Here is a 17,789-nt window from a genome sequence, read left to right as displayed (position 1 = left end):
GCCTCAGAGAAATCCCTTCATCTGTACCATCGTCTCTCTGTGAGGAGGACATGTTGTAACATCATTGCTCTTCCCACATAAACTTCTACAAGAGTCACATCTCTGTGCCTTAGTCAGGCAAGCCCCAGCCCAGCTGATGTCATCACCAAACTGTTCTGCCGCTTCCTGGCAGTCAACCTACGTATTTATAGAACCTGTCTTATAGCAGAGCACAGTTCACACTCTGTCCATGGCCTTGAGCCTACTTTTGCTCCCCCAGCAATCAAGCCTTGTGGCAGAGCTGCCGCTAGTTTTTAAGAGGGTAAAAGAACTGTAGAGTCTGCTAGGGCACCATTCATTGACCTCGCTGCTCCAGGGCTGGACTGATGACATGCCTGGTTGTGTGCGCCAGGGAAGCTAAAACAATAACTGCTGCGAGTGTGGAGCCAAGAAGTCCATCTCTCTTAGTGGTATCCTTAAGTGCAGGCTAGGAACTCCCAGCCACAGCCCGGTGAGCCTGCTGGAGCCTTTTAAAATAGCCATCTGTGACAGGCCAGAAGGACCAGCCCAGCCAGCCCAGTGCCTTTTTCAGCTTGCCTGCTAAACCAGGAAGGAACCACAACAGCGGAACACCCAGTTACAAATGGCACATCTAAGAGCCAAGGCTAAAGCCACCGAATCCTCCCCGTTTGATTGCAGCGGAGGCCACCAAGAAGTCTGAGCCTGCACAGATTGTTTTGGTAGTGGATTTACCTCACTCCCATTTCTGAGGTTTCCCAATCAGCATCAAACAGAGTAATTTAACACAGAGCCAAATGGAAATTGACCTCATTTACTGTATCAGAAGCGCTGCTACTGTCCCCTAGCCAAGGTCAGACTTTCCCCAGATTGCTAAAAATGCAGGAGACATGGAGTCCTCCTCCATCCCAGGAGAAATATCGGTTTATCCATATAATTAGGAAGGAAAGCTGAACACTGTAGCCCTCAGTGGTTTTCACATCTTTTAAAATACTGTCTTAACTGGAGAGCTAAAAGAGGGATTTCAAAAAAATCAGTGGGAGAGGAAGAAAGTCAAAACTAGTCCCAAAGCACATGGAAGAACTTTGCTATAGCTAGTGGTCCATTACAGCATTCATTTCTATTTTGGAAGACTGAGTAGCAAGGCATTTTGAATTCAAGGAAAACCTGACCATTAAAGTAGCATGAAGACTTAGTTCTGAAAAGCCTAGACCACATTGCAAAAAAATATCTGTTAGATGATCTAGGCCAAAATGTAAGCATAATTTCCTAGAACTGGACCATTTGGATTACAGAACACCAAGAAACGTACTGATTCCATGGCATATAGCTGATTATTAACAAATACTTTTAGAACAGACTTATTTTGGCATTGTTACACTGCATCTTTGAGTAATAGCTACAAGACCTTTACCTTGGAGCGATACATTGCACATTTTATATTTTGTAGATGTGTTTACATACTTACCCATGTATTCCTCATAATTTTCTTAAATATCTGTACATATGCGCACTTCCACTGCATAGACTATTCCCTGTAGAAAAGTAGGCATGAAAAAAGACACCAGCAAGCATGAGGCAAAAACCTGATATCTATGAGAGATGTGAAACTCTAAATAGCAGTGGCTTAGTGTCAGCAAGGATGGGATTTTAAATGTCCTGCAAGATGTTGTTGTTCATCTCATTGCTTTCTGAACAAATGGATACCCTATCCTGCAATGGAAGGAGAACTGACACTTCCAGGAAGACCTGTCTATAGCTGTTTTGTAAGAGCCTGATTTTCTTATGGAGATTAACTGGATTTGAAGAAAAGTTTCAATATGTTGCGATGTGTGTGGATGGATAGGAGAGTAAGCAGTCCAGAGAGGTGACCTATATGCTACAGACTTAGAGGACCTTTTAGCAAGAACAAGAACTCTTGCTCTTCTGTTAGGCTTACATTGGGCTATTCACATTATTCATATTATTGTGGTCTCTGATTACTATTGAAATTAAAACCTCCTACTCCCCCAAGCCACAAGTGAACAAAAAAAAGCCAACCCCAGTGATGACTGATAGCCATATAGTTAACGAGCAAACAGTAAACAACCCCCCAAAGATTATGCACTCTTCAGTTCCCAAGTCAATATTGGATGCCCTCTCTGTCAGAAAAATCTTCTATGAATATTAATTATAAGTCTATATATTTTCATTTCAAGTGATCATTTGCTCTACTAGAGTTGACTGAAAAAGAAAGCTGCTGTTCAATGTCCTTATTATGTATCTGCTTCTGCACCAAGCGTGTACAATGAGAGAACAATATTACAGTGAGCTTTGCTACTAAGTTCAGTCTAGTGCAAGCCCTACATTTGCAAGCAGTAATTCAACTTCTTAATCATGTATTATACAAAGGAATTGCCGCTATCGGTCATTTCCTTGGACATAGTTTGTGTAGCAAGCTCAGTCCCTTACTTCCTGATTTAAAACAAATAACTGATTGTACAGAAGAGTAAGAAGATGGAGTTTCCTAGAGGAATGCTCCAGGGTCACACAAGAGAAGAACTACCTTCGAAGGCTTGCGTTATCTTCTAGTGAATCATTAGATAAATGCCTGGCACTGAAACAGAAATATTTGTGGCTAGATTAAATATTTAGAGATGCTGCACCATTTCTACTATAGCATAGCCTTATGCCAAAACACCTTTGTTCACAGAGACTCTAAACTGGTGTATAAAGGATTACATTTCTAGTGAAATCTATCAGATAACTGATTCACCTCTCTGCCCTTGTCTTTATTTGTGTGCTTAAGAATCAAATTGCATTTTAATTTTACCCTTTTAAATCAACCTTCAAAATTATAGAGGAAAAAGCATCATAGCATAAAGTACATTGCAAAATACACAAGAACTTATCAAGCTCTGAATTACAAAAGTGCTTCCAAATATACTGGAAAAATTCAAGCTAGTTATGTCTGCCTCAAAAATATTTTTGCTGCCTTGAACTTTTCTTTTTCAGTTAGAAGATTAGAAGCAGTAAGTGTTTTTGCAGAATGTAACCATAAGAGAGGAGGTTAAACTGGAAAAGAAGGAAGACAAACCTTAATAGTTTGCAACATAGTCTTTGCAAACAATAATGTGATCTTGTGAAACTATGTAAAGGATCAGGACAGATACCTTAAAGTCTGGTGGGAGAAGGAGAAGGTTTAAGGGAGGGGAATGAGGAAAAAAAGCCCCTGTCTTGCAAAGAAATCTCTCCAGGAAGTGGTCACAAGTCCAAGCAATGTGAAATGCTTTTTTTTTATTGTATTCACAGTGCTGGTGAAAGGCCAAGTCACAACCAAGTACTACCGACTACTGTCCAAGCATGGAGGCTGGGTTTGGGTACAGAGCTACGCTACTATTGTGCATAACAGCCGTTCATCACGGCCTCACTGCATAGTGAGTGTCAATTATGTCCTTACGTAAGTCAAAATACTTTGTACCATTATGAGTTACCAGTAATTGATTCATTTTGTATGTTATCAGTAATTGATTCATTACTAATTGAACCCTTTAAGTTTGCTGTACTTGTGTCTTCCAGTATCACTCTGTGCTTGCATGTTCCAGCCACTTTTCTCTCCTCATATCCTCCCCCTTTTAGTTACATTGAGCTAAAAAGAGCTTGTAGTCCTGATGACTACCTTGTGCACCATATGCTTGAATGCAATACAGCTTGTAATCGTTTGTGTTAGACCTGCACCCCAGTTCTGTAATTGGCATCAGAACTGCGCTGGGGCTGTAAAGACACAGTGAATGCTACTGCTACTCAGAGGCAGTCACAGTGTCAATTTGGGAGACAGAGACATTGTAGGAAGTGTTACCACTTTCAGGGACTTCAGGGACAAGTGAATCACTGAGGATTCCCTCACTTGCCTTGGGTTAAACAGATACTCAAGGCAAAACTACAGTCTCACAATGGCAAGTAGCTCCCACTGAGCCGGTGAAATGTACAGCAGTTTGGACCTGCAGTTTATAATTTCTAATTCAATTCATGAAGTGACATTCCTATCTTGATATAAACCTGAGAGAGACAGAAATCTAAATTGAATAAGAGGGATAAGTAACAGCGAAACAGACTGTGACTGAAGAGACCATCTGTAGGGGAAAAGAAAAAAGAAAAAAAAGGGATAGTGGGCACCCCTTGTGCTGAATAATGTAAAAATGCAGGGAACTATACAATCTTTTATTTTGTCTAGACTGGTCCATTTCTTACCCGGCTTGAAAGTAAGATGTGTTTGCATGATGCGTGTGGTAGGATCATGTTTGTTTGCATATTAAAATATTGTCGCTGATACCTGACTATGGGGAGTTAAAGTGTATGAGTTGAGAAACCACAGGGTGTTATCTTAAACTACTTGAAGTAGGTACTCAGCCCTAGACACATTGGCTAAGGCTGCCCTCATTCCTGTACAGATCTGAGAACTACCAGCATGAGGGAAAGATCCAGCCCTGCTTGAGTCCCATGAGTTGAGGCAAGTGATTTGAGTAAAAACGAGGACACTGTGCCAGGGATATAACAGCATGTTCTTGACTTGAATTTACTCTCAAGTTATGCACCATCAAAAGGTGATGGAAATGAGTTATAGATAGAAATTGAGAATTAGGGTTTTTTCCTAGTTATCATTTAAAAAATATGCTCCACTGTTGCTACTGAGAAAACCAGGGAGGAACATTTAATCATCAGAACTGTATCAATCAATGTTTCAAAATATGATCCACATTCTGTTCTTGATGTGGTTTTTAGCCTCTTTTGTAAAAAAATCTGCCCCTGTCTGTGGAGCAGATAAGACTGCACAGAACAGAGCAGAAATCAGAGACTAGACACTGCCAGAAAAACAGCATTGCAGCTCCTGTGGTCCAGTTACAAGCACATCACACTGACAAGAGAGGAACATCACTCCTTTTCATAGAATCATCATAGAATCATAGCATAGTTTGGGTTGGAAGGGACCTTAAAAGACCATCTTGTTCCAACCCCCCTGCCATGGGCAGGGACACCTCCCACCAGACCAGGTTGCTCCAAGCCCCATCCAGCCTGGCCTTGAACACTGCCAGGGAGGGGGCAGCCACAGCTTCTCTGGCCAACCTCTTCCAGTGCCTCACCACCCTCACAGGAAAGAATTTCTTCCTTACATCTAATCTAAATCTCCCCTCTTTCAGTCTCAAACCGTTACCCCTTGTCCTATCTCTACCCTCCCTGACCAAGAGTCCCTCCCCACCTTTCCTGCAGGCCCCCTTTAAGCACTGGAAGGCCGCTATAAGGTCTCCCCGGAGCCTCCCCTTCTCCGGGCTGAACAACCCCAACTCTCTCAGCCTGTCCTCACAGGGGAGGTGCTCCAGCACCCTGGTCATCTTTGTGGCCCTCCTCTGGACCCGCTCGAGCAGATCCGTGCCTGTCTTGTATTGAGGGCCCCAGAGCTGGACACAGCACTGCAGGTGGGGTCGCATGAGAGCAGGGCAGAGGGGGAGAATCACCTCCCTCGACCTGCTGGCCACACTGCTTTTGATGCAGCCCAGGATGTGATTGGCTTTCCGGGCTGTGAGCACACACTGCTGGCTCATAGTCAGTTTTTCATCCACCAGCACCCCGAAGTCCTTCTCTTCAGGGCTGCTCTTGATCCACTCATCTCCCAGCCTCTATCTGTGCTCAGGATTGCCTCAATCCAGGTGCAGGACCTTGCACTTGGGCTGGTTGAACCTCATGAGGTTTGCATAGGCCCACCTCTCCAGCCTGTGAAAGTCCCTCTGAATGGCCTCTCTTTTCTCCAGAGCGTCAACCACACCACCAGCTTGGTGTTAGCAAACTTGCTGAGGGTGCACTCAATCCCACTGTCCACGTCACTGACAAAGATGTTATACAGCACCAGTCCCAATACTGACCCCTGAGGAACGCCACTCGTCACTGGTCTCCACTTGGACATTGAGCTGTTGACCACACCACTTTGAGCGCAACCATCTAGCCAATTCCTGATCCACTGAGTGGTCCATCTGTCAAATCTATGTCTCTCCAGTTTAAAGACAAGGATGTTGTGCAGGACAGTGTCACTGCTTCGCATAAGTCCAGGTAGATGATGTCAGTTGCTCTTCCCTTATCCACCAACGCTGTAACCCCATAGTAGAAGGCCACCAAAATTGTCAGGCATGATTTGCCCTCAGTGAAGCCATGTTGGCTGTCACAAATCACCTCCTTATTTTCCATGTGCCCTAGCATAGTTTCCAGGAGGATCCTCTCCATGATCTTGCTGGGCACAGAGGTGAGACTGACTGGCCTGTAGTTCCCTGAGTCTTCCTTTTTTCCCTTTTTAAAAATGGGGGGTATATTCCCCCTTTTCCAGTCAGTGGGAATTTCACCAGACTTCCATAACTTGTCAAATATGGTGGATAGTGGCTCAGCCACTTCATCCACTAGTTCCCTCAGGACCCATGGGTGCATCTCATCAGGTCCCATGGACTTGTGCACGTTCAGGTTCCTTAGATGGTCTCAAACCTGATCCTCTCCTACAGTGGGTGATTCTTCATTCAGGCCAGTCCCTGCCTTTGTCTTCTGTGTCCGGGGCAGTGTGGCTGGACCACTTGCCAGTGAAGCCTGAGGCAAAAAAGTCAGCTGAGTATCTCAGCCTTCTCCATGTCCCAGGTAACCAGGTCTCCTGTTTCCTTCTGGAGAGGGCCCACATTTTCCCTAGTCTTCCTTTTATCACAGACATACCTATAGAAGCTTTTCTTGTTGTTCTTGATGTGCCTGGTCAGATTTAATTCTATCTGTGCTTTGGTTTTCCTATCCTGATCCCTGGCTTCTTGGACAATTTCTCTGTATTCCTCCCAGGCTACCTGTCCTTGCTTCCACCCTTTGTAGGCTTCCTTTTTTTGTTTGAGTTTCTACAGGATCTTCTTGTTCATCCATGCAGGCCTCCTGGCATTTTGCCTGACTTGCTTTTCATTGGGCTCTTCCTGAGCTTGGAGGAGGTGATCCTTGAATATTGATCAGCTTTCTTGGGCCCCTCGTCCCTTCAGGACTGTATCACATGGTACTTTGCCCAAGCAGTTCCCTGAAGAGGCCAAAGTCTGCTCTCCTGAAGTCCAGGCTAGCGAGCTTGCTGTGTGCCTTCCTCACCGCCCTCAGCGTCTTGAACTCCACCATCTCATGGTCACTGCATCAAAGGCTGCCCTTGAGCTTTACATTCCCCACCAGCACTGTCTTGTTGGTGAGAACAAGGTCCAGCATAGCTCTTCCCCATGCCCTCCAGCTGGTCATTGACACAGAGGGTGACACCCTTTCCTCATCTCATCTGCTTGTCCTTCCTTTCCTTGGGGCTAATTGTGAGAGCCAGGGCAGAGACCAATTCCTGATTGAGAAGGAGACAGATGAATTGATCTGTGTCTTTCTATCAGCTGACATGGCTGTGATTCCAAACTTCACGGTGCCACAGATGGCTGAGAAGTTGGCACAGCTTAGGTTCAGAGAGTGGGGACACTTAGTACAAAGATGTTAACGTGGAATGTGATAGACTTGTGTGGGGATGGGGTCAGACCACAAAATTCACTGCCTGCTGACATCCCCAGACTCACACTTCAGACTCAGTGAAAATCTTGGAAGAACAAAAATGAAAACATTGTGAAAGCTAACATGTATTTTCAAAGGAGCTATTTTGGATTTGTGCAGTATGTTTGAGTGTGTAATTTATTGGACTGTTCTTTTGCAGAGATATTGAGTATAAGGAACTTCAATTGTCACTGGACCAGGTTACCATTTCTAAGTCACAGTTTTCATGCAGAAACTCAGTATCTACCTCGCAGGAAACAAGGAAAATAGTAAAACCCAAAAGTAATAAAATGAAGGCAAAACTCAGAACAACGCCTTACCCACAGCAGGTAACTTTTTCAGCAATATTTACTAAACAATTATTGTTGTAGAGTGCTTGGGACAGGATAGAGACCATCCAGAACTGAACTTATTGTAAAACTGGCTATAGTATGTTCTGCTGCAGGAGCTCCCTTATAGACTGGAATACAATTAGACCTTCTTGTCCTTGGGGTGGACAGCATAAGTTGTACAAACTAACTCTGGCAAGTGATGCAAACACAAGAACTTTTGGATATGGAGTATGTAAAGTACTTCAAAACCAATATGTTTTCTTGGTAAAAAGAAGAAAAACACGTACTAAGAATAACTGTTGTGAAAATTTGTACTAGAGCAGAATGCGTCACATTCACTGTTGATAGGCAGAGTCTTTAATGTCACGTAGGTATTAGCAGTTTCCTTATGCTGGAGAATGCGTCATAAGAATGGATCCTAGCAAACAAAGCATTGGAGTGGGATTTGGAATAGCTCTCACTGTCACTGGGTGAGCTAGAACCAGACATGAAAGGAAACTACGGAGATTGTCCATAGAACTGAGTCAGTGAGGCTGACACCCACTGTGAGACATTCTGAGACTTTGCAATGAATATTGCTGGAAGGGGCTGCTATTAAAACAGCAGTGAATACAGCTAGCACAGATGCTGCATTCGAAACAGCGAGAGGCCAAAAAGAATTTGGAACCTGGAGAGGAGAGTGGGAGAGAGTGGGAAGAGAAAATCATTGTGATAGAAGCTGAAGCAAAGGACAGATCTTGTCTTCTTACTGTTCTAAAGCTTGACATGCCAACATATGCAAAATCACATTCATGGTCTGCTACTACAGTGATCAGTGACTTCCAGTGCTTTGCAACAGACTTCTGCCCTCTGGTATTTACAGCTGCCTACAAGTACTAGCTAAAATCCAACTGGCAAAATTATCCAATAAACCCTTAACATTACGATGACAAAATAGTTTTTTGTTCCCATGTTAAGCGAAGGTAAAGAGATCATGAAGACAAGCAACTTTAAATGCACTGGTAAGCCAGTCCCTTTAGCCAGTGAGATCGCAGCTCAAGGAGGCCCAGCTCTGGGCGCCTGTATGATAAGTTATGCGGTTTCATATAAAAGTTAGTCATTTAACTCTCTTCCCCTCCCTTTTTTTTTTTCTTTCCCCCAGCAATACAGCTCATTCCAAACAGACAAACTGGAATGCAGCCAGGTGGGAAACTGGCGATCCAGCCCTGCAGTGAACGCTGCCACCATTCAAGAACAAAACTTCCATTCAGAAAACAGTGAACTTTTATATGCCCCGTCATATAGCTTGCCTTTCTCCTACCATTATGGACACTTCCCTGTAGATTCTCATGTCTTCAGTAGCAAAAAGCAAATGCTGCCTTCAAAGTTTGGGCAGTCTCAAGGAGCACCTTGTGAAGTGGCTCGATTTTTCTTGAGTACGCTGCAGACAAACGGAGAATGCCAGTGGCATTATGCTAACTCCTTGGTACCCAACAGCCAGTCACCATCCAAAAATCTTCCCGATCAGCCAGTGAACATCATCCGACATAATCTTGCACAGAGTTACGAAGGTGGGTGTCACTTTAAAAAAAGAAAAAAAGAAAAGCAAATCTGTGGGGTGTCTGGGAAAGATTTGTAATTGCCATTTGAAAACAGGAATTACAAGGTGTTTAAGAAACACAGAAAATAAGAAACAGTGACGTGTAACAACCACTATATTCATAGCATTTACGTGTTCACCCCTCTTCCCACTACCATCGGCACTTGATTAGGAATATTATCAAAGCATCAGTTGCAAAAATGTATTCACCAGAGTCACTTTTAGAACAGGGTAGAGATACCATCTCCTTTAATACTGGCATGGTTTACCTTCATGTTTTGTACTGTATCAGAGGTATTTAGTGGCATTGCTCAGGTAAGTCATTGCTGAAGTCAGAAACAAATGTACTTCAGCTCAGAAATTAAAATAAATGTGATCTATCTCCATAAAAACTGAAGGTTGTCCTTTCTGAGTATGAAGCCATTCTGAATGCTTTACTTTACAGCTACTACAGTGAATGAGTAAACGAAATGCACTGTCTTCTGCTTTATCTGAAAATGTCTTCAGTGCTCCTCCCCGATCAACTGCATTATCTCTCTATACAGATGGTCGGCTCAAATACTTTGAAGGAAGCACTGAAGACATTGACTTCTCTGAGGTGGCAATCTCTAAGAAATAACATTGCAAAGTTGTAAAGTAACTAAATGTAAACAAGATACAAGATACACTAATCCTTAGATCTCACGTACATGACGTCTATCTCATACACCATTTTGACTAGTTAAAAATTGCTGATGAGGACTGCCTGGTTGACCTACTGCTATAAAGTTAGATGGAAATGCTCTTTTATTCCAGCTTCATTGAGGATGGGATGGAGGAATCAGTAGTGGAAATTCAAAATAAAAAATCTAGAAAAGATAGGCTCAAGATTCTCGAGCACCAGAAACAAGCATTTATTCATTTAGGGACGTGACATTAGACATCCTAGATTTGAAGGGAACAGCTGCAGATGTTAAAAGCTGAGCTTGCTACATCAGACTGAAGATGGTATCAGACATTGCCAGAAAAGCCCAGTGAGCATAGCAGCAGACAAGCAATTTACCATCGGTCAGTTGACACGGGCAGATAACTCCTAGTAAATATATTAAGTCAGAAGGACTCCACAGGAATACTGTTAAATACGTTAGGACAAAAAAAAAATCCCAACAAAAAAACTGCAAGCAACTGCTGGTATTTTTCAATTTCATCATGCATGCATACCTTCACCATTTCCTCATGAACAGGTAAATGGAGCTGTGACACCAGCAGGTCTTACTTCTGGTTCTACTTCTACTCGAGATTTTGTTGTTTAAATTGGAATATGTGGGTTCTCTTCTGTGCACAGATGTATTTTAATAGATGTTTAGCTATTGGGCATTTGATGAAAACTGACTCGGTACAATGAATTCTCTGCAAAAGCCCTTAGAATTGTACTGTTTAGGAAGGAAAAAAAGAATATGGTCAAACTCAGACCTGGTCAGAGATCATTGCTTGAATTCACACACACTGTTGTAAGAGGGGAAAGAAAAATGGAGCCTCCACTGCAAAGAGGATTTACATCTATTTGTTGCAGAGTTTGTTTCCCCCTGAGTTAGAATTAGCCCTGCTGTACTTTTGCTGAGGCTGGTGGCAGAAGAGAAATCGAAACCTTTGGAAGCGACTTTTTGCTTTGAATTGAAAGGGGTGTCTGATCTTCCTTACATTGTCAACTGCTGCTTTTTCCAGCAGTTCACTGAAAAACTGACAGCCAGTAAGCTTCAAAGCAGAGAGAATCTGCTTAGCGTCGTTATCTTCAATCCAAAGGCAATGCCAAATATGACATCTGGCAACCGGGTTGGATGCAAGGGCTATTCCACATCACATCCATAGAAGCATCTGCCAAAAATGCCGTAGGCCAGAAACATTTTCTCTATGGAAAATAGCTTCTTTTGGAGAGATCAGAGATTTTAAGATGATCATGCCAAGCCATCAAAGCTCTGGAAAAGCACGTAGCAGATAAAACTGCCCGCCAATCAGATGCTGCTGCCTCAGAATCTGGTTTTGAAGCTTCTTACACTTTTTTCCAGCTGGCCTAGTCATCAGAAAAGAAACTCACTTCAGAGGAGGCAACCATATTCTTAGCCAGGGAAGTTTCCTTTGTACACTTGAAGGGACACATTGCTACTGTGGGTACCACAGTATCCACTTCTCATTAAGTTATGCTGTTGGCCAGTCTGTACTATCTGTGTGAAGCTTAGTGTCACTAATCACGCCAAAACCCAGGAAAGCGTGACCTGAGCAGTACAGCAGCTCTGCTTGTGGGTCTTCAGAAAACCTCAGAGTGACTGAGTAACTGCTCCTCTTCACCGAAGGCCCTCTTGTACAAATGATTAGGAAACACACTGAAACATCATGGGCTACATGTCGACATTCAAATGTTGGCATATCATCTTGTCAAAACATACAGTAACTGTTAGGAGTACGCTCTTCTGAGACTAGTGTAGATCAGAAAGCCCAAGAAAAATTATGCAAGACAAAGCATGGATGAAGAGGGCTTCAGCTGTGTCTAAAAACAAAGTTTTTTCACAGACAGGATGCAAAACTCTGCTGATAAGGACTGCGTACCTTTTGCATGAAGATCAGTGCTGAGTACCCGTCTTTCTTTGCTTTAACCTGGTTCCAAGATGCCTTTCTTTCATTTTTACTGACATAGATGGGGCAATGACCGAATAAGGAGCAGCTCTACCTAATAATGTCTTGGTACAAAAAGGCATGTCTGTGAATGAAATACCTTTTCTGCAAGTATCTTTCCCCTTTGAGCATCATCTGGTCTTTGATTGCACTATTTAAAGGTGAGGAGGGAATGCTCCTCGCTGCAGCACTATGTTTGACAGAGGAAAGATCGCTCTAGTATACTGTAACTACGACTAGACATGATCTGTTTTAAACAAAGACCACTACCTGCTAAAGTAGCCTTCCTGTTCCCACTTGGATGGTTGGATGCTGAAAACTGCAGGTGATGGGGCTCTTATTGCCAGGTTTTCCCCCAACTTGCCAGAGCTGCACCCTGTGTGCCAGCAGGAAAGCAGAGGTACTTGGCAAGAACTGATGTGATGACTGCAGGACCGAGCTCACTGTTGCAGCTGTAGGCTGCTATGAGTGGAGGCAGTGTAAGTATAAAGGGTCTTCTAGGAAGCTGCTGTCAGTCTGGTATGATGCACAACCTTAGACGTGCGGTGTATCTACCTCACTCGGCAGGGCTGAGTTGCTCTGGCAGAAGAGTGGTCTGGAAAGCATCCCAAATTAATGTACTGACTTCAACGACTGTAAAGCGTTTTCAGTGCTGGAGAAGCGCAGAACACATGGGACCCCCGTGCACCTGCTGAGGCAGGTACGCTGGCAACTGCCCACAGGCGGGGGGGAAGCAATCCTTCCACAGTGATACAAAGCAGCCGGTCAGCTTTCTACTAAGTTCTGTATGAAAAACTCCCCAGGAGGGGTCTGTCCTCGGGCATCCTTGGGTTTTTGTCTGCAAAGGAAGACAAAAGCAGATTTAAGACTAGCTCCAGCAACTTCTGAATGTGAGCAGACAAAAACGACTGTGCTCTGTTGCAGCTCAGACATGACTTGCTTAACTGTCTGGTCTAACTCCATGAACGTGCTGACAACTTTAATGGAAGCCTGCAAACAATTAACCAGACGCTTACCTTCTTCCTCAAAAAAAGAGAGGAAAACCACGTTTGAGAAACAGGATAGAACAAAATGGATAATATCCTGTAAATCTCCCAAGTATGCGAATTACTCCTTGGTACCAAGAAGGCAGCCATCAGCCCAGCAGAATTTGAGATTACAAAAATGAAGATAAGAAGACAGGGAGCAACTGGTTGCTGTGGTGCTTCAGCTTCTGACAAGTGTGGGCTCTAAAACCCAAAAAGGACAGTCTTTTTTTCAGAGATTAGGGTATAGCCATAAAGTAACAACACTCCATGCTGCAGTAAAAGTACAAACCCATCACTCCTATGGGTGTCTCAAGTGGGAAAACCACTAAAACCAGTACAGCAGATTAGTTAAACCATATTAGTTTTATGTCAGTAGCTCTCAGCATGTATACTTATTTCACAGTAAAAATGCCAAACGTGGAGTTAAAATTACAGTAGCATAATTACACTGGTAAATTTTCCAAGTTATACTCAGGCATGTGGCTGAATCCCTGTTCTGATTTGTGATCTAAGAGGGCCATTTTTCATCAGCTGATGAGAATTCGGTTTCCTTAGGACTGCATACACTTCTTGGTACAAAATATATACATGGAAATTAAAAAGAATAGCTGGAAAGGTGGTTGTTTCTAGGAGGGTGGTGGGTTGGTCAAGATGAAATTGGATCCAGATTCCTGTTTAAATTCTGGTGTTAATTATGTGGTGCAACTCCCTCTGAAATTAATGAAGCTCTGTATATAAAAAAAAAAAAGGTACAATTGAGCTATTTCTGCTTCCTCTGTTATACATGGAGGCTTTGCCAGTCTACTGCAGCACAGGGAATATTTAATTATTAGCAGGTACAGTTACGTCAGCAACCGCTACAGGGGAACTCCAAAACTTTTAAGATGTTGAATAAATTTTTTAGAAAAACAGAAAATCCCTTTTACAAAAGGCATTTAGGTGCCCAGGGCTTTCAGTGAGCATAACACAAAATAGAGTTTAGGTTTAATTTGAGAAATTTGCTAAGTGCCTCATTTAACCTTTAACATGAAACCTTCAAATGTGCCTTGGAGGAGTAGTATAACTGCCAAACTGTTCATACAAGACAGGGCAAAAAAATTAGTACTCACCTAATTTTAGCCATACTGTATAGGAGTAAGCCAGTGGCTTTTTCTCCTATCATTTGTAGATGAGAGCGTACAAAAAGGAAAAGCTGTGTAAGCCAAGCAGAAAATGATAAAACCAACTCAAATTGTTTCAAGAGTTCAGCTACCGTGCAGAAACTTAAGAGAAAACTAAGAGCACTCAATATATTCTAGAGGAAAAGGCTGAAGAGAAATCCTAGGCTCATACTCTCTTGAAAATTTAAGAATCTGTCTTCTGATTTTCCATGCATTCTCAGTTTAGCACTCCCACATTCAAATGTTCCCAGTGTATGCTGTAAATTGCACTTATATTACACATTCAACTTCATTACATGCTTCCTTAAAAGCAGAGACACAGCATTACTCAAGAAGTATTTATGTTGCTTTTCAATAGATGTTTTTAATATCTGATGCTAGTTTTTCAAAGAGAAAAAGCAAAGCCTTTAATGTGACATAATCTAGCTATTACGTACATCACAAACAGAGAACACAAATCAGATACTAACACGTCAGTACCTAGTAATACACACTGTTCTTTCCTTACAAGAGCAGGTGTCCAATACACTTCCACAGTGACAAGAAGAATAGTTTACCCTGTTTTACCCTGATCATTGAATCTTTGACACGTAACAAAAGTTATCCATCCTTTGGTAAACTGATAAATCTCTGACAAGAGCTTATTTAAGGTCAAGGTTTTTAATAGCAGGTCACATTTCCAAACATTTATTTCGTTTAATTTCTGTGATTGAACAATATTAATAATGACAGTGATTTACAATTATTCAGTCAAAACACCAGGCATTTCATGTGGAAAACCTTTTCAGAATTGTTCAACACCGTTGGCCCTTCTGAATGGGTTGGAGGTTTTTTTTTTAACTTTTCAGCACTGTCTTAAAGAGACTTACCCAAAGCCACAGAGGGAAATGCGAACGTCTCTGATGTCTCCACTGGGACTCGGATCTGTCCCAAACCAAATGAGTATTAAAGTTCAGCCATAAAAAGTGTTAGAGTCTAACTGTTACAGGAGCTCATTGTCAGTAATTAACATGTTTTCTCTTTCCTGCAAGTGCCCATACCAAACAGAAGATACAGCCAGGACGCTCTATCTGACAGCTTTACAAGCTGCACAGCACCCGTGCCAGGCAGCCGATACAAAGAAGAGATTTATGATTCCGGCATCACGAAACCCAACAAAATAGAAGCGAGGATTCAGCCACCTCACCACCTCATTAAAGAAGAAAACAAGTTAGCTTTTAACAGAGACCTACAAGAAAAAATGAGCATTAATGAAAGTTCTTTTTCAAACTCAATAGCTAACTCGTTGCTGCCCAAATCAGAATGTTTCCAGTCTAAAGCTATAGGACAGTTAAGTCATCTCCTGCCAATGCCCTCAGTATATGAGCAAACAAGAAGGATTTGTATGAAAGAACCCAAATATGGGCATATTAGTCACCACGATACAAATCTAGCTGAACTGGACAGTGATGAGAGAATGACTGTAAAGCTTGATCATGGCTCTGAAAATGAACGCGTGATGGACGTGAGACCCTCTGGACAAGTTCCATTTGTGCTTCTAAATTATCACCATGTTTTAGCCAAACATGGAACATTTCAAACTTCATCGTGTACAGCGACAGGACACGTAGGAGAAAATTATGGATACAATTCCGAGGAAGTAAATACATTTATTTACAAAAACCAAAGCCCCTCATCAGCTTCTTCTCCAGAAACCCACAAGGAATCTGCACTACCCCACTATATTGGAACTTCTGTAATAATAGCCAATGGAAGGTGACGTTAATAGAGGAGTAGTTACATTTAATTAAGACATCAAACGGTAATGATTTGCAAAAAGCATGAGAAAACATGGTTACATTTACTGAGCATAGCTGAAGGTCAATGAGGGACAGACTCGTGTGTTCCTGGCAAGCCATGTGCAATGGTACCTTCAAGGTCAGGAAAAAACCCTACATCTAGCTTCCGTGCTTCGTTGTCACAGATTAAGCTCTGGTGCCAGTGAGAAGACATGTCACAGATCTTATTTTTGTTATTTTATAGTGTGCAACAAAATGAAATGATAGGTGTTATATGCAGAGATTTATATGAAGAACGTCTTTTTCCTTAACCCCTCCTTCTCAAAATACATTCAAGATTTTTTTTTTATCATTATCATAAACTATACACTCTAGTTTAGGTATTTTGACAAACTGCGTGAAACCTTACATCATCTCTCCACCCACGCGTTAAGCACCCTGACAAATGAACTTTGTTTAAAGAGTGGTGATTTTTAGTATCCGTAATACAGCTGTACTAACTAAACAGAACCCAGTTTGGAAAAAGCTTATTTATTCATTATCCAGAAGTTTTTCAACTAAATAAATCAAATCTAACTTTGATTTATTTGACATAGATTTCAGTGTTCTGAGACTGCTACCACCACCATTTATCTTGACAAGGAACAATACGACAAATTAATACGTACAAAGATACATATTAAAGGGTTACAGGTCTTGTCATGGCAAATTGGGACAAATCACATAGCAGGAACTAAAGGTGATTCCCCATAATATGCTGCAATAGCAAAAAGAAACTTTTAAAACATGTGTTTCAGTGAGTATTCCGGGAGAAGGCTGTGCACATTTTCAAAACAGCTAGTCAAAAATACATCTTAATAATAGCACAAGAAATGTTTTCTTTATAGTCAAGGGAATAATGAACATTTATGCTTTATTTTAAACTTACCAGTAGACTTCTGAAGTTCAGCTTTTAACATATTGAACTTCCTTAAGCATAAATCTCATTGTCAACACAAAGGTAAGATTAATATCTGACTGATTCGTGCACTTCACAAATAACGCCAGTGGACAAGCCCAATGTGGAAAGTCAAAAGTTGCTGCACGACCACAAACCCCAAAGTTGCACTTGAAGCAAAGCAGAGTCCGAGGCCATCGGGGCTTGGAGGGGCACACTTAGCGCACATCTCCGTCTGCGCTCACAAACTGCAGCAAGCAAAACGCGTACAGCCCGCAGCCACGCTTCGTCCAGCCTACGGGGAATGGGTTTCCCCCCCTTTTTGCTTCTTTGTAACGTTTACAAACAGGAGACGCGCGGACCCGTGCGTGTTTAACTAACAGCCAGCCCACTTGGTTTGTCAACCGCTTCCCCAAACACCGTGTGCCCTTGATAAAACAAGGAACGCCTCCCTGAACAATGGCTGCAAACACCAGCACCGCAGGTTGCTGTAGATCCACGTCAGCCACACTTCGCTGTATCTCCTAGCCCAATCCAAGGCTAATTTACACCTTAAAAACCTTTCTCTCTCTTATCAGACTCTCTCTAAAGAGACCTGTGCTGAAGAAAATGCTTACCTGGCTTGTGCAGTACGGAACAACACTTGCTCACGGATTGCACCTTGTCAGATAGAAAAGTAATGAAGTACACACTCCTAAACATGTTCTCCCATCTTTTATACGCAGCAATGATATTCAGTCACCTCCTTGTATGTGTGAATAGTCATTGCTAT

General features: G+C 42.3%; 1 protein-coding gene across 1 annotated transcript in view; it reads left to right on the top strand.

Annotated features, from left to right (window-relative positions):
• SIM2 (SIM bHLH transcription factor 2) overlaps positions 1–16,061 on the top strand; it is a 61,910-nt gene extending 45,849 nt beyond the window's left edge. The window contains exons 9-12 of the mRNA XM_086482293.1: positions 3,289–3,436; positions 7,715–7,883; positions 9,028–9,436; positions 15,334–16,061. Of these exons, the coding sequence (XP_086338419.1) occupies positions 3,289–3,436; positions 7,715–7,883; positions 9,028–9,436; positions 15,334–16,061 (1,454 nt within the window). The remainder of the gene's footprint in view (positions 1–3,288; positions 3,437–7,714; positions 7,884–9,027; positions 9,437–15,333) is intronic.
• The last annotated feature ends 1,728 nt before the right edge of the window (positions 16,062–17,789 follow it).

This window comes from Leptosomus discolor, chromosome 1, assembly GCF_034619465.1.
Source record: "Leptosomus discolor isolate bLepDis1 chromosome 1, bLepDis1.hap2, whole genome shotgun sequence".
In the NCBI taxonomy this organism is placed as follows: domain Eukaryota; kingdom Metazoa; phylum Chordata; class Aves; order Leptosomiformes; family Leptosomidae; genus Leptosomus; species Leptosomus discolor.
This window is presented reverse-complemented; position numbering and strand designations above follow the sequence as displayed.